Consider the following 18,143-nt stretch of genomic DNA (forward strand, 5'->3'; position numbering starts at 1 on the left):
GAAGCAGTGCACCTGGGTAAATGGGCTTTCCCTGGCTGAGGGTGATAAGTGATAACGATATCCTGCATATCAGTGATTTGTAGCATTCCCTAGCAATGTATTGTACATTATCCATGTGATCACAGCACAGTTCCTGAGAGGGAAGTGGGACAAGGTAGTAATACCATCCTTCAACTACCAATAGGTCATCAGAGCCCAGATTGGTGACGTGACTTCGAGGCTAGTTAGCACTCAGTACCCCGGTCTCTGACTCCTACAACTTATTCTTTAACAACCGTCCTCGTTCTGGTGGACACACCTGTGGTATACAGGCAGACACAGACAGCTCTGAATCAGCTCAGTAAATATCCCTTAGAGCCTGTGGAACAGCCCCTCCTGCTCCTGACCAGTCCTTCTCAATGTAACAGGGTCATCTCTCAGATGACCACTTATAAAAAATACTGTAAGACCATCACAGACAGCACTCAATAGCTCACTCTAACAGGAAGCTCAATGTGCTAGATGGTGACAGTCAAGTGCCTTTGGTCACTCTACCTATGGGATGCTGAGGAGGTAATTAAACCTCATCTGATGATGCCTGAAAGGAGGTCTTGGACTAGATAACCTCTAATATTCAAGTCTGTGTGTGTCCACAGAGAGGCATACAACTAATGAGCATACATCGCAGTAATGAAAACACACCAAACACACATCTTGTATGTTTTCCTTCCTCTTCTACCTAAGGTCAAACCACCTCTATCACCATAACCTGCCCCAGATGGCCAAGCAAGGAACCTGAGGCACTGAACTTCCTGGCCAGACCATCTCCCAGTCCCCAGCCTCACATGTAAGTATAAATGGACCCAAAGATAATTCCAGAACCCGAGAGGCACATCAACAGTGAAATGAACTCTATATGAATATATGTACTTTTTAATGACAGAAAATTTACTATTAAGCTGGGAATTCCAGCTTTGCCAATTATTTTAGGATGTTAGGATTGCCTGGACAAATGAATCATTATATATACACACATGACTACTTTTCATTGAAAATAGGATACATCAGGTGAAGTATAAATCTATATAAAGCAGTGCACATCTTTTAGAATATAAATATGGCTTAACTTAGACTTCTTTAAGCATTTCTATTTTGACAGAGAGCCCTTTTTTTCTGTTGTTTATCATCACAAAGCATAAAAGTCACCCATACCTTAGAAGAGTCTGAACTTTTCATATATGGCTCAGCACCGTGGGTGATGCTCCCCTGAAGCACTTTTTCAATTCTAGCCACAAGGAATATATCGGGATGAGGACACGTGACTGAGAATATTCCCTAGGGAACAAATGGTTTTCTGTAGTGAGTAAAATCCACTGCCACGTTAAACAAATCCCCTGAATGCTGAACCTTCAAAAGCAGCAGAGTGCTGAAGCAGTATCGCTATTCAAAAGCAACCAGTGCTTCACCCCTAGTCGAGCATCTGATTAAAAAGGTGATTTGGTGGGTGAGCAACTAGCACAAAGTTAGAAAAAAGAAATGAAAAATCAAATACCATTTCTTCTCTCAGCTTGCTTTCACTGCCTAATTTTAGATGCTGCCAACAGTCTCATTCAACCCAGTTGTGCATTACAAAGTCTTATGCATTCACATAGCATTTGGAAGAAAAGTTAGGAGTCTGACTGACTGCTGAGCTCAAGTCCCCCACCTGCTTCGGGTACTGCATGGCAGCTTCCTGGAGGATATCCTGAAGAACTGGTGAGCTCGGCCTGCCACCGTTCATCAGAGCTGGAGATGTGGTGGCCAGCATCTGCCTCACGGAGAAATGGTTCAGGTCCACGTGGAAATCAGCAGAAATCTTTCGGTTGTATTTTATGTCAAACAGGGATAGAGTAACAAAGAAAGGCTCTACCTGAACAAAACAAAACCATCCAGAGTGTCACTATGGCTCAAACTGTGGGGGAGAAAAAGAACGTTGCTATCAAAGAAGAAATTACTAAGTCTATTTATGATTGTTGCTATAAATTATTGCTAAAGAGAAACAGTCTCCATCCCTATCACAAACATCCCCTCCCTGAGGCTAAACAACCCTGTACATCCTGATCTAAACACTGCGCTTCTTTATCAGGAACTAGGATTTTTCTGTCCAGGCTGCATGGCAATCGCACATCTGCAACCTCTAAATACTTTTTTAGATTATTTTTTTTAAAGGGAAAATTACATTTGTTGTAGGTCCTTCTTCATTTTCTGCAACACAGCATTGCAAATTGAAAGATAAATCATTGCACTTGACAAGAATTCTCTTTCCAAACTTCTCTTCAAATGGCTTCACTTCTGGTTCAGCTGATGTGAAGTCAAGCTTCTTTAAAAGAAAATGTAAAAAAAAAATAAAAAATAAAAATAAATAAATAAATAAATAAATAAATAAAAGAAAATGCAAACACATAAATACATTATGCTCACATTTTTTAAAAATCTCATAATGAATGATAAGTATCCCAGGAAACTCTGTAAAATGTGGAAAAGCTATATATATTCATTTACTCACAAAAGTGTTACTTCTTTATAAGTTTATAAAATTTATAATAATGGTCAAATAAAGGATGGTATATCTATTCAATGGATTATTAGAGCTTAGAAATTATGGTTATGAACAACTTAACTGTCCATCAACAAATAAATAACATCTGGTAGTCCATACTATGGAATATTATTCAGCCATAAAAGGAAGAAAATTCTGACACACACTACAACATGTATGGACCCCAAAAATTAGCCAGAATGTTGTTATTTTTACTCAGTGCAGTAAGCCAGACACAAAAGGACATATACTGTATGGTTTCACATATAGGAGGTTCCCAGAATAGGCAAACTCATAAAGACAGGAAGGAAAACAGAGGTTACTTAGGGAGTGAGGGGAAGGAGGGATAGGGCATTTTAGTGTTTAACGGATACAGAGTTTCTGCTTGGTATGATGAAAAAGTCCTGGAATGGATGGTGATGACAGCTGCACAACAGTGTGAACATATTTAATGCTATGGAATTAAACATTTAAAAATGGGGGATCCCTGGGTGGCGCAGCGGTTTGGCGCCTGCCTTTGGCCCAGGGCGCGATCCTGGAGACCCAGGATCGAATCCCACGTCAGGCTCCCGGTGCATGGAGCCTGCTTCTCCCTCTGCCTGTATCTCTGCCTCTCTCTCTCTCTCTGTGACTATCATAAATAAATAAAAATTAAAAAATAAATAAATAAAAAAAAAATAATAAACATTTAAAAATGGTTACAATGGTAAATTTATGTGATGTGTATTTTATCACAACAAAAAAAAGTGTCAAAAAGCAAAAACATATATATGGCTTTGAAATCTGCAAAGAAATACAGATAAACATTTATTATCAAAGTGAAATATGGTAAAGCAGCCCTATACAAAAGATCACAAATGAAAAGGGGAAAAATACAGCAGAACTGTCATCCCCTCTGAGCAGACCTAGAGGTCCTTGTCACTCTGGGTTTGGACTCTGGGGCACAATGTGGATCATACGCATCTTGGATGCATCAGGAAACACCACTGGCTACTGGGCACCGGCAGTGATGCTTACTATTTTCTGATGGCATCTTATGGAGTAAATTATATGTTCTTTGTGGACTTGAGGAGGTCTTGAATAAATCTGTTTCCAACAATCTACTGAATATGAAACACGGTGGTAGTGGTATGATGATGAGATTATGGTTGTTTTTCATTTTTCCTTTTTCCCCTGAATTTTCTATATTATGTTGCTTATCCATCCAAAGTAAACAAACAAGCAGACACATAAATAAATAAAACATATAATCTGTCAAATATTTTCTTTCCCTGACTTGGTTTTAAAATATAAACATTAAAATTGTTTGTACCTGGGCATCTGGGTCCAAGTAAAAAAGTTTAACTCTGCTTTCACTCTTCAGTTTGATTTCTGCTTCTCTGGTACTCTGATAACAAGAGAAACAAAAGATAAAAATTACATTTAAAAAAATCTTTTCAAAGAGGTGTCCAAACATGTTTGTCCCACCCTGAAGAGCAAGGCTGCCAGACAACTCCACTCTCACTTAGGAGAGTCGACTGCATGCTGATGAGCAAGGACAGGCTATTGAGTAGGTAACACACGAGAGTGCCACTGGGGTGAAAGAAGATCTGATCCTGGAAAGTCAAACAATCAAAGAAAGCAAAAGAGAATAATTCAGCATTACTATCAAGAAAGGCTTCAAAAAGCAATAGAAGGGGCAGACAGGCTATGAATGAAGGGGTAAAATTTGAGTAGCTTAAAGTAGGAAAACACAAGCATTTGGGGCTGAAGGTAAAGGATGCATGGCACAGACAGACACGGAGTGGAAATGAGCCCAGATGGTAGAAAGAATGTGGGGTCCACCTAAGACTGAGGTATATGTCCAGGAAGAGAAAGGAATAGGTTCTGAATTGTGGGATAGGAAACTATGGCAGATCTTGAAGGATTGCCAATGGTGTTTACGGCAGGCAGGATGAGGCATTCAGTTAATATTTATTGAGCACCTATTATGTGTCAGACACTAGGGACATAAATATGAATGAAACAAAGCACTTATCCCCAAGGAATACTAACGAAGATAGAATATAAACAGGCAATAAGAATGGCAAAGAAGGGATCCCTGGGTGGCGCAGCGGTTTAGCGCCTGCCTTTGGCCCAGGGCGCGATCCTGGAGACCCGGGATCGAATCCCACATCGGGCTCCCGGTGCATGGAGCCTGCTTCTCCCTCTGCCTGTGTCTCTGCATCTCTCTCTCTCTGTGTGTGACTATCATAAATAAATAAAAATTAAAAAAAAAAAAAAAAAAGAATGGCAAAGAAAGTGTAAGGCATAGTGAGTGCTAACCTGGACCAGGGGATGGCAGTCAGGAAAGAAGGGAGCTCTGGGACGAGGTACTAGAGCTACAAAGCTACAGACATATCTAAGCAATGATCAACTCATTCATTTTATGATTGGATGGTTGGGCACAATGGGAAAAGTAAAGAGAAATGAATCTGGGATTTGTATATTAGGGACTGCAGATTTCCTTCAGAAGCCAAAAAATCCAAGTGCCCTATTTTGAGCAAGGGAATAATATAACCAGGTCCTGCATTTTAAAGGAATCCTTTGGGAGGGCTGAGGTAATGGGTTAGAAGGATAAGAGCAAAAGGCTAGCATGGGCTCTTCACCACAACTGCCTCCCCATCCCAAAGCAGAGCCCATAACAAAGCCTAGTCCTCACGTGAGCAGCCATTAACTGAGATGGGCAAGTCAGCAGGAAAAGCAGGTTTGTGGAGCAGGTGATCGAGCGTGGAGATGCCCGTGGACAGATGGCACTTGAGCACAAGAAAGGGAGGAAGGCTGAAATTGCAGATTCGGAAAACATCAGTCTAGATTTGGGGCTCAGAGAAGCCTTGAGTTGAGAGTGGCTGAGATTCCCTGGGAGAAGATGTGGAAGAGTTTGCAGACAGAAGCACTGGGGCCCCAACACTGAAGGGATGGAGGGTCAGAGACATATGGAGGCAGAGACGGGGCGGGGGGGGCGGGGAGGAGGATGGAGAAGTGGAATTTAGAAGAGAAAGAAGTTTCTAAGACATTCACAAGATGGAAGTCATTGCCAATCACATTATTATTCACTCTCTATGCCTCTAAATCTGTATCCTGTTCTTATTACTATCAGTCTCCATGGTTAAGTCTACAGAGTCAGAATAGGATGTCCTCTCTCATCAGTTCTTTCCCCACAGACCGAGTCACAGCTCAGCATGTGATGGGGCAGTGACAGCCACAGTGGGAAGGGTGTCTTGTCCTCTCTGCTGGAGGCTGAACATGGTATATTAATTACACATCTAGATCACAGCTAATAAGAAACCGGGCAGCTTCCTCATATTCTCAGCTATGTACCTGTAATAGGTTGGTTCTCAGCAATGACTCAAACTCTATCATGACTATATTTGAAAACCAACTGTGTCTGGTAAAGTGAAATTGACCACCAGAATATGACCTAAGAAACTATGTTCTAGTTCTAGTTCACTTCTCAACTAGCTACGTGAACGTGAGCAAGCTGCTTAGCCTCTCTGGACTCCACTTTCATTTCTGAGTAAAATGTTGAACAAGATGTTGGCTAGAGTCTGCACAACAAAGTTTATCCTGATGTTCTCAATAGGAGCTTTAAGGCTTCTGGAGGTGAGGAGCCTTCCTACATTCCCACAAATCGCTTGATTTGAGCTGACGCAGGCTGTCTCCATACTCGGGAGAGGAAAACTTTTTAACTCCATCTTGCCTATCACCATTCCTAATTTTTCTTATCAAAAGAGCCAGAACATGTGCATAGAATATACTTAACCGAACACAAAGAATTTGCTTTATTTTGCATACAGCCCATTATGTTTCTGAACAAAAACATCAGTGCTAGGTGCTGCAAGCCACTACCAACAGTAATGCATTCTACTTCTCAATTTATGCTTCAGTCCTTCAACAAAGGCAGATCCTGTGATCTCAGACACTGAAGCAGAGCAATGGATTCTTAATGTAGATACAATTCCTGTTGTCTCAAACATCTTCTGAGATCAGAAATGAACACAGCACAGATGACTGCTACAAGGCCCACATAATTAGAGGGCAACCAGGGATGTGAACACAATAAGAGAAAAAAGAATCAACAACTAGCCAAAATAGACTTAAAGCATCCCAATGTTGCCATTAATATCCAAGGGATATATTCTTCACTAGAGAAACCATTTAATGGGAAAGAAGGGACAACTACAGATGTAAAAATAACTTAAAAGCTTATCATCTACCTTATATACTTTGACAGCTCTGCTGTATCATTGATTAAAAGCAAACTCAAAGCTCCTTAAAAGTTCCTCCCAAGGACTACAATGAATGCATTAAACAGAGGAGATGCCTGATAAATAGTGTTTGAAGGAATTGTCAAGTAAAACCAAGGCAGAAAAAAAATGTGGCTCAGGAAGTGCAGAGCTTTGCCCCAGACCCAGGGAATAACCGATATCTGGAAGCTTCCCAATGATAAAAGCAAATATTTATTGATAATAGCCAACATCTCTATGCTAAATATTATCCTAAGCGCACCTTTAAAACTTGTACAACCTTAGGAGCAGGGTTCTAGTGTGATCCTTGTTTTAAAAAGGGGACACTGAGGCATAAGGGATAAATACTTCAATCAAGAAGTCAACACATTTCCATTAAATGAAGCCTGACTTCAAACTGAGGCTGCTTGGTTTCAGAGCCCAGACTCTTTAACTATTAGACAAGAAAAAAAAAAAAAAAGGTAATGAATATGAACAGGCAAGTCAAAGAGGAAGAAACTGAAATATATAAATAATAAATAGGAACATCTCACTACAAAGCAGCAAAACACAACTTAAAGCAGTGAAAAACTATTTTCACTCCCCTGGTGAGGACACAGAAAAATGGGAACTGTTTCAACCTTTTGGGAAAGCAACCTGGCAATATTTAAAGCATTAAGAACAGAATAACCTCTGACCCACAGGCCCCACACTTTGAGGAACATCTCTACTGAAATAAGAACACAGGTATTTAAGCTTATAAATATGCCATATTTATAAGCTGGGGGCTCCCAGGTGGCTCAGTTGGCTAAGTTTCTGCCTTTAGCTCAGGTCATGATCTCAGGGTCCTAGGACTGAGCCCCATGTCAGGCTCCCTGCTCAGCAGGGAGTCTGCTTCTGCTTCTCCCTCTCCTCCTGCCCCTCCCCCCTCACTCATGTCTCTTTCAAATAAATAAGTAAAATCTTTAATTTATATATATGTCATATTATTTATTATATACTATTTGTAGAGGCTAAAAAAGTGAAAATAACCCAAAATGTTCATGAATATGGAGGTAGTAAATAAAGTGTACAATATCCACATTTAGAATATTACACAGCTATGAAAAAATGAGAAAATGAGATCCTTGATGGCCCCAGAGGGACATCTACACTATGTGTATGTGTCTCCATAAGCAGTAAGTTTGATATAAGAGGCATTACAACAGGTTAATAACATTGGTGCTTTCAGGGATGTGGGCATGGAGCATGAAGGGAAAAGATGAACTCTATACAACTTTGGATACTTTTACTTATCACAGCAAACACATTTATTTTTATTTAAATTTTAGTAAAGACAATAAAATAAGTTCCCGTAATGAGTACTTTCACAATCTAAATGCCCACAAAATATAGCTGTAAAAACAAAAACATTATCCCACAGTCTATCCTACTGCTGTTCAGTGCTTCTCAAAGTGACAAAATCCAACTTGCTCTTAAAATACACCATGGTCAGTCCACGCTGCGGAGGTAGGAAGATCTAGACTGGCTTTCCCCCTAGACCCTGTTGCTCCTAGCCCGCTCACAACCCATCCCATTACTTTGGGTTCAGGAGAAAGGAAAACATGAGGTAAGTGAAGAAAATGGACAATGACAGAGTAGTTCTCTGTAAAAACTGATACTTGCTCAGAAGTCAACTGTGAACCCTCATTTTAACCAGTAATGACACACCCTGACAATGTCTGCCTTGTCTAAGAAGCAACTATGGACCAAACATTCAAGGGGTTTCCAGAATGACTGCCAAAGGCTTTAGGCATATTCTGTGTTTTAAGTTTATCTCTGAGCAAGCAAAACAATGAAAGCCAACAACCATAGCCAACAGCATCTTATTTTGAGGATAAGTTATCCAAAAAATACATTGTGTTGACTGTTGACTCATTTAAACAGAATGGGGTGGAACAAAAAGACTTAGCAAATTCCTTTGAGGCCTGAATGTATGCTTCTTAATTTAAAGAGCTGTCACAATCTGTTTATACTACATATAAGATATCTAACTCCCTAGGACCATTATCTTGTCCTCTGTGTCACAAAGCCATAACAAAGCACATAGAATAAGGAGGCCCGGCGCATCTGGGTGTCTCACTCACTGAAGGATCTAACTCTTGGTTTCAGCTCAGGACATGATCTCAGGATCCTGGGATCTAGTTCCCTGTGGGGCTATGTACTCAGTGGGGAGTCTGCTTAAAGATTCTCTCCCTCTGCCCAAACCCCTACCCCCAACTCCAGCTCATGCACTCCGTCTCCAAAATAAATAAATAAATCTTTAAAACATATCTATATCTATCTATCTATCTATCTATGAAAAAGGAGGAGGCTTAAGAGATGGAATGCCTGCTGACCTCACAGACACATCCCCAGAAAATTCCTTTGTATGATAATACAATGATATAGTTTTCTGGACTAGGATACAGGGAAGGAAGCATCTATGAAAGTTGGCTTTAAAAAGTCAGAAACGGTTATCTGTGAAACTGTTTCGGTTCCAACAAGTACTGTTGAGCCTGGCTGCCTGACTCATACTCAACCTCAGTGAGACTCTGAGGTTTGAGACACGGTACTTCATCTTGTGTTCAACCATGGAAGGTTTACCTGGAAAGATCAGTTCACTTGCTAAAAAAAAGTTATCAGGTAATTGAACATGAGCAATTTTGCATTAACAGGAAACAATGCTTTTCTTTCAAAGCCACATGGGGAGACCAAGTTAAGGTGAGTTGCTGTTCTTTGAGTCTCAAAAAAAACACAAAAAGAAAATCTGTGAAGGAAAAAATGCAGTGGGAGCAGGAGGAGGAGGGTTTTCTCATACTATCCTTACACAAGGGGGTGATATAAATGTGCCAATGACACTCAAGATAAAACATAACCACAGAAAAAAATTATTAAATAGTAACTGGGTTTACAACCAGATTTTATTACCCCTTGAATCTACAAAGAAACCAATGAACTAACTTTAACTACAGTCTGTGTATTTAATAAAAATGCTGGTAAGACTATGTGCTCTGGGGATTCCTGGGTGGCTCAGCAGTTTAGCGCCTGCCTTTGGCCCAGGGTGCGATCCTGGAGTCCTGGGATCGAGTCCCACGTCGGGCTCCTGGCATGGAGCCTGTTTCTCTCCTCCTGTGTCTCTGCCTCTCTCTTTCTCTCTATGTCTATCATAAATTTATTTATTTATAAATAAATCTTTAAAAAAAAAAGACTATGTGTTCTGATACTACAAATGCTGCTACGTTTACAACAAACATATATTTGGTCCCATATTAGACAATAGGAGGAAAAGAATAGGTTTCAGGGTAGGTACAGTGTTTTCTCAATAAGAAAACAATAAATATATTCAGTACTAAATGTAAAAGCAACATAACGGTCAAGAATCTATAACATATTCTAAAAACCTCAGCCCGTATTGCCCTTGCCATATGTCAAGGGCCCCTCCATTATATTCCAAAAGGAGACACCAGTTATTTTTGTACTAAAACAACTTCCTGTCACTCATATCCTGTTTGTTCTGTCTCAGTCACAGTGGAAGACAAAAGCCCGAGGCAACAGGATGAATGAAGCAGAAAGAGTTGCTGAGTAGAGAGGAGCCTGCCATTACATCTTCTCTGCCTCTTCATTCCCAGAATAAACACCCCTCTCTTGCTCAGGTGTGTGCACAGGCTCTCCTCCACGCATCACACCTCCCACCCTCCGCTACATCAGATTCTGCTACTATGGAATCCATTTCTCCTAAGATCAAAAGGACCAGTTATTGATCAACTCTCTGCTTCCTTAACAGGTACAAATGGTCCCCACCCTGGAACACTGGAGACGGTTATAAACTAAATTAAAATCACATGTGTGCTCTACCACCTGCCCTCCCAACACCACTGAGCAGGCCCACATACGAGTGGGACAGCAGCACGTGGACTGCAACTCAGTACATCTTCATTTTCTTTATTCTTTTTTTTCTTTCTCCCTTTGAAAAGTTATTTGCTGCCCTTTTTCTCCCTTCTTAAACAAAAAATAACAGTGAAGCCCTTTATAAGGCTTCCTTTTTTGGGCTTTGACCATGACCACAGTAAGAAATATGTTTATATCACAACCCAATACACATACATATACTGCATATGTACATTTTTAAAAATAGTATCTACCATTGGACTACCTGGCTGGCTCAGCTGGTAAAGCATGTGACTCTTGACCTTGGGGTCATGAGTTTGAACACTATGTTGGACACAGAGAGGTTACTTAATAACAAAAAACATTTTTAAAAAATAATACCTGTCATTATTAAGAGCAGTGTGCTTAATATTCCCTATTCAGTTTATATTTTTAAAATGTCTGGGACACATAATATTGAGCTAAAGAAACCTGACATACTGTAGGATTCCACTTATAACAAGGTCTAGAACAATCACAATTAATCTACAGTGACAGAGGTAAAAGCAATGGGGTACCAGCAGGGAAGGGAGTACAAGGCAGTCTGTTGGGGAGCTAGAAATGTTCTATGTACTAATTTGGGTGGTGGTTATGCAGGTGCACAAATGTGAAATCCACTGAGCCAAACAATTAGTGCTCCATGTAATAAAGAGGAATTAAAAAGTTCTACTTCAATAAAAAAGAATAAAAATTAAAAAGTAAGAAATGGGGATTGAAACCAATTAAATGCATTTAACCAACCAAAATAGCTTTAGCTACTTGGTGGTTCTACATAGTTTGAAAATAGCTCTAAATAACAAATTACATATATATGCATATATATGCAACCTCTCTATGCATGTTATTTCATATATACTTTAAAAACTGTCCTAGGGCAGCCCCAGTGGCGCAGCGGTTTAGCGCCGCCTGCAGCCCAGGGTGTGATCCTGGAGACCCGGGATTGAGTCCCACGTCAGGCTCCCTGCATGGAGCCTGCTTCTCCCTCTGTCTGTGTCTCTGTCTCTCATGAATAAATTTTAAAAATCTTAAAACAAAAAACAAAACAAAACAAAAAACAAAAAAACTTCCCTAGGTTTTAGAATTGAGAAATAGTGAGATATCATGCTGGCCAGGCACAGGTAGGCAGTGAGAGAAGAGAGGAAGGCACAATTCCTGTATGTCTTCATGGGGAAAAATATATATAGATTTCTAACCAATCAATCAATCAATATTAAACTCAAATAATATGGGCCTTCTCCTAAAGTGTCCACTGTGTTCATCCAATAAGTGTAGGAGGTTACTTTTCAAATTCTGGATTGCATTGCATATGTTATCTGCTTCAATAAACAAAACAGATTCAAACATTTTGCTTCAAGAAATTATGAGGCCCCTGAGCATCCAGAAACAAAAAAGCAAATCTCAATGCAAAATATGGTACACAGAAGTTCACACACAAAAAACACATACACAAGCCAAAACTCTTCCCAGCTTAGTAGGAGGTTACAATGGTGGCACTAAAATTAGCTTTAATAGGCAGGTGCTAAAAAGATACTGTGGTAACAGTCAAGTCTTGAAGAAAAACAATACTCTAAGTCCTAGCCAGGGAGGCAGATTTTATATTTTAGAACAGTCTTAAAGTAAAGGTCAATGCTGAATGCCAGTCTATTTATAATCGTATATAGATAAACTGTGTTTTCTATTACAGTGTTTAAGATGTGGGTGTGTAGGGTCTGTATTCACAAAGAAAAAGAATAGAATGGCAATTACAGAGCAAGAGTATAAATGGCCAGAGGAAAAAAAAAATATTTCTCTCATTTAAAAGAGAATCATTCATAGATGGACACAAGGAGATAAATACAAGGATATTCACTGTAGCATTGTTTGTAACAGAAGAAATTGGAAACAACAGAACAACTAAAATAAAATGCTTACACAGTGCAATGAAAGGAATGAACTAGATCTATATACCAGCATGGATGGATCTCAAACAGAAGGGTGAATTAAAACATAAAAGCGAGTACAAAATAGTATGTTAGCATGTATGTAACATTTTTAAACATATAAGACACAACCATATAGATCATCATGATAGGTACATTGATAAATTTATAATGATAAAATGGAAGTTATCCCAGAAAACTCATAATAATGGCTCTCAGCAGTTGAGGTTGCAGGGAAGGAAGGATGGTGTTTAAAAATAACTTCAACCACAACTAATGTTTTATTTCTTTAAAAAATATGGAAGCTAAAAAGACAGTAAGAGTAACAGCCTTGAATCTGGGTCATGGGAAGATGGACGGCTGTTTTGATCTTCTTCATGCTTTTTAGTAACTTTTATGTTTCTCCAAAGTATTAAAAATGAATATAACTTTTTTTCATTCAGAGTGATCCGGTAGCAATTTATAAAACTCGAGGCAACCCCTCTTTGGTTTAGTGGCAAGACTACCACAGACCATCCTCTTTGGAGGTATGTCTATTGACCTGGAAAGGGGGAGCATAAATATGAACATAGTTAAGTACCATGCTAACCTGGGAATCTTCAGGGTGCCTGGGTGGCTCAGTCCATTAACCACCTGGCTCTTGATCTGGCTCAGGTCATCATCTCAGGGTCGTGAGATCAAGCCCCGCGTCAGGCTCCTCACGCAGTGCAAAGTCTGCTTAAGAGCCTCTCCCTCTGCTCTTCCTACCCCACTCACCCCACGCACTCTCTTTCTCTTTCTAAATAAATAAATAAATAAATAAATAAATAAATAAATAAATAAATAAATAAGATTTATTCATTCATTCATTCATTTGTTTGTTTGTTTGTTTGCTTGCTTGTTTGAGGCAGGGGGCAAGAGCACAAGCCGGGAGGAAAGGTAAAAGGGAGAGGAAGAAGCAGACAACCCATTGAGCAGGCAGCCTGATATGGGGCTCAATCCAAGGACACAAGAATCATGATATGAGCCAAAGGCAGACGCTCAACCAACTGAGCCACCCAGGTGCCCCAATGAAACCTTAAACACACACACACACACACACACACACACACACACACACACACACGGGAACTTTACCTATGCATTTTGGTTATTTCTTCAATATTCATGATTTGGTATTAAATATTATGGAGGGGCAGGAACAATAGAATAATAAAAGAATAATTTGTAAGGTGCTTTCTGGAAAACAGACTAAAATTTGACTCAGATCAGTATTTTACCTCATCTCATATTCAGGTCAGAAAACACAGAGCAGTAACCACAACATCTTTTCGATGATTTACTACCATGTAATTGTTAATCATTTTAATAGATTCTATCCTGGACAAACTCAGGAAATGAGAAATATTTCAGTACCATTCTAAGAAGAGCAGAAGACTTAAAATGATATTACCTTGGCAAGTTCAGGCAGGTAACTATCTAAACCGGAACCAGAACCTTCAAATTTGCTTTGTTCATCATCTGAAATGGTAAAACAGACTACCTGAGTCACTTGTAATTGAATATATTTTATTTAAAGCAGGAAGTCAAAGCCCATTTCTCTTTTATACTCTTAAATGCAGTGGTTTTCAACTCTGGACACCCATTAAAAACACCTCAGAGCTTTTTTATAAAAATACTAATTTTATAAAAATACTATTTTATAAAAATACTAATTTTTATAAAAATACTATTAGTTTGAGAGTCAAACTAATAACTGATACAGCATGCACACTGTCTAGAAAGAACCGATATTAGTCATAAACTACATGGCCACATCCATCAGACCCACTAAAAGTGAGGCCTGCCCAGGTCCCACCAAATCAGAATCTCTGGTAGGACAAAAGAAAAGAGAATTTTTTAAAGGTTCCCTGTAACTTATAAGGTACAGCCGGGGTTGAGAATCATGGCTTGAGGAGGAGCTTGAAATAAAACATGAATTGTCAAGAACATAGCCAGGTTTTCCCCACCAATTTAATAAGGCTTCTGCCCATCTTTGTCTTGAAATTACTAAAAGATAAAATTAATGATAATAATAATAACTATAGTTAGTATTTTAAGTGCTGACTCTACATCAGGTGCTCAAGATATATAATCTTAATCTTCCCATCTACCAGCAAGTTCCATTTTATTCCTGTTTCACAGATAGGTAAACCAAGGCTCAGAATATGGACGCGGCTTGCACAAAGTCTCACAGCTGAAAAATGGTAATTCTGAGACTTGAACTCTTCCTTTCTGCCCTCAAAGCTGTAGTGCTTCCCATTACATGATTTACCAATAAAAATATTGGCAGGGTAGTAAATTCTAATGTGATAGAACTTCTGCTGACGAGCTCTCTGTAAGAGCTTACATCTGTCCCACTGATCACGTACCTATGCAATATGTCTACTTTCCATACAAAATTAAAGACACCAACAAAGTATTCATATACCTGGAGAAAGCTGGATCCACTTACCTTCATGAGAGTCTCCATTTCGCTTTTCTTGCATTGCAGCTTCAAAGTTGAGCTGGAGAATCTTGTTTAGAATTGTAATCCATTCTTCCATTTCTGCTTCACTGTCTGCTGCCAAAAGATAACTGCTTTTGTCTTGCATCTTGAGCTCAAAAGCAAAACGCCTGACTTTGTTGTTCTGGAAATGGAATAGGGGTAAAAGAGACATATTTTAAGAAAATTGGAATGGCTTTAAATTTTTTTCCCTTTATTATTTGCTGACAGGTGCTACCTCATTGGCATTTTGGGGCAAGCTATTTAAAATGCAAGCCCCTAAAAAAAAAAAATGCAAGCCCCTTCCCTGCAAACCCCCAACACTATCTACCTTCCCTGCTTATATTTTCTTCTTTGTTTTATACTACCATTTAACACATTATGTACTTTACATATCTATCTTGTTTGCTGTCTCCTCAAATGGTACAGAGCTCCTTACGGTAGAGATTGCTTTTGTCCAAGCTACATTTGTATTTCTAGAACACTGCCTGGCATACAATAAGCTCTTGAAAAAAATGTTTATAGAACAAATGAAATTTCACTGAAAATTTTCAACCTCTCCAGCTCTTTTTTTAATTTTAATGTAGTAGTGTGTAGTATCACGTTTTAAAAAGCAAACCATTATCTATCAATGGGTTTGACTTCCTTATCTGAATTTTCCCATCATTTGTGAGTGCCCAAAGGTATCTGGACACCATGTCTACAGCCTTCCCTCATGCCTCCAGTTTTTACACTTATGAAAGAATGTCCAGCTCCAAGTACAAGTACAGTAGCCACATGCAGTAAATGATGGAGGATGATAGTGCCCTAGATCAGGGTTTCTCATCCTCTGCACTACTGACATTTGGGGCCGATAATTCTTTGGTATGGGAGCCGTCCTGTGCACTGCAGGATGTTCAGTAGCATCCCTGGCCTTACCCACTAGATGCCAGGAGCATAACCCCAGCTGTGAAGATCAAAACACTGTCTCCAGATAGTAACAAACCTCACCCTGGTGAGCAAAATCACTCCCCCAAGAGACAACACTAGAACGAAGTTCAGCTCTAAGGACCATAGCACAAGATCCCTTGTATGCACAGACTGAGGACAACCTGTAGGGGGCAGAGAAGCCCTGGCCCACTAGATGCTAGCTGGTTAGCCGCAGTCCCCTGGGGCACCTCAGCATCAGTGGCAGGGACAGGTTGACCCTCCCCAAGGCAGCTGTGTTCTCTGAAGCAAGCTTCTCAGACACACACAGGATGGTGCCATGCTGGACAAGGCCACACAAACTACCATCCACAGACTGCCTGCTGCAGGCGCCTCATTCACATCAGGGCAAGAATCAGACAGGAGTCAAAAGGCTGGAGATGAAATATGTTTTCTGTCCCACTCACAACTGTGAAAATAACAAGTTAAAAGTGGGAGAGACATTAAACCTTGGTTCTACGTTGTTTCCTTTCTCAACCTCAGAAACCTGATCTGAAAATAAGTGTAATCAACTTCAACATTTGAAAATGATTTTAGGCCTTAAGATTCTACACTAGATTTCTTTCAAGTTCATTTAAAAATCCCAGTTGAGGGGATCCCTGGGTGGCTCAGTGGTTTAGCGCCTGCCTTCGGCCCAGAGTGCGATCCTGGAGTCCCAGGATCCAGTCCTGTGTCAGGCTCCCAGCATGGAGCCTGCTTCTCCCTCTGCCTGTGTCTCTGCCTCTCTTTCTCTCTCTCTATGTCTATCATGAATAAATAAATAAAATCTTAAAAAAAAAAAATCTCCATTGATGAACCCATAGCATTAATTACTTTTTTTTTAACTACAATGTCCAAAACAATTAAAAAAAAAAAAAAACACCACACACAACTGTTGGCACTCACTTAGCTTACAAATAGATATGGATAAAGACTAATTATTTTTGAAGCCTTTTTTATAATTAATTAAATGCTAAACACCATCAGTCACATCTACAAAAAGAATCTGAAGAAAGAGATTCCCTTGAAGTCAGAACCTAAGGTTACGAAGAGCAATACAAAGACTGATTGATAGGCCAGGATGCTGGATGCATATATCACCTATAAACTGTGCTGGAGACAGATGACAAAACTCTTAATATAGTTAGCTCTGCTTTCAACTTCTTTTTAAAAACTCAATGCCAGGGGACACCTGGGTGGCTCAGCAGTTGAGTGTCTGTCTTTGGCTCAGGGCATGATCCCGGAGTCCCGGGATTGAGTCCCACATCGGGTTTCCTGCACGGAGCCTGCTTCTCCCTCTGCCTGTGTCTCTGCCTCTCTCTCTCCCTCTCTCTATTTCTCTCTCTCTCTCTCTCATTCTGTGTTTCTTGTGAATAAATAAATAAAATCTTAAAAAAAAAAATGTGGGGCAGCCCAGGTGGCTCAGCGGTTTGGCGCCACCTCCGGCCCAGGGAGTGATCCTGGAGACCCAGGATTGAGTCCCACGTCAGGCTCCCTGCATGGAGCCTGCTTCTCCTTCTGCCTGTGTCTTTGCCCCTCTCTCTCTCTCTCTCTCTCTCTCTCTCTCTTTCTCTCTCTCTCTCTGTTGTAACTCTCATGAAGAAAAAAATAAAATCTAAAAAACAAAACAAAACAAAAAACAAAACAAAACAAAAAAAACCCTGAAACTCAATGCCAGAAAATTTAACTAAGAAGTAACTTAAAAGGTACTTCAACTCTAGAATCCAAATGAAACTCCTATTTGGAAGTCCCACACAAGAAGTAAACTCCTGGTCATTGACAGCTCAACCTGGTACTGCCTACTTTACATTGCGGATAAACTATTTTGATATAATCTGGTTTCTACTATGGCACCTTTCAGCTAAGGTTGGGTTAGTGGCTAAGGGTCATCCCCATGCCAATTAGCTGTTGAATCAAAAATAATTTTCAGTGCATTCTATTTGGTGCTATAGTTTGATCTAGGACCCCAATACACTTATGTGCATTTCATCATTTTGAGGGGGCACGTCCTGCATAGCGTTTTTCTG

At 39.8% G+C, this 18,143-nt stretch overlaps 1 protein-coding gene across 50 annotated transcripts in view; it reads right to left on the reverse strand.

Moving 5' to 3' along the window:
• DOCK9 (dedicator of cytokinesis 9) overlaps positions 1-18,143 on the reverse strand; it is a 281,426-nt gene that overhangs the window by 99,238 nt on the left and 164,045 nt on the right. For all 50 annotated transcript variants that reach the window (XM_072760931.1, XM_072760929.1, XM_072760924.1 and 47 more), the window contains exons 8-13: positions 15,142-15,316; positions 14,101-14,168; positions 3,870-3,944; positions 2,198-2,338; positions 1,685-1,888; positions 1,192-1,314 (exon numbers count right to left, since the gene is read on the reverse strand). In XM_072760931.1, coding sequence (XP_072617032.1) covers positions 1,192-1,314; positions 1,685-1,888; positions 2,198-2,338; positions 3,870-3,944; positions 14,101-14,168; positions 15,142-15,316 — 786 coding nt within the window. The remainder of the gene's footprint in view (positions 1-1,191; positions 1,315-1,684; positions 1,889-2,197; positions 2,339-3,869; positions 3,945-14,100; positions 14,169-15,141; positions 15,317-18,143) is intronic.

Source organism: Vulpes vulpes, chromosome 6, assembly GCF_048418805.1.
Source record: "Vulpes vulpes isolate BD-2025 chromosome 6, VulVul3, whole genome shotgun sequence".
Taxonomy (NCBI): domain Eukaryota; kingdom Metazoa; phylum Chordata; class Mammalia; order Carnivora; family Canidae; genus Vulpes; species Vulpes vulpes.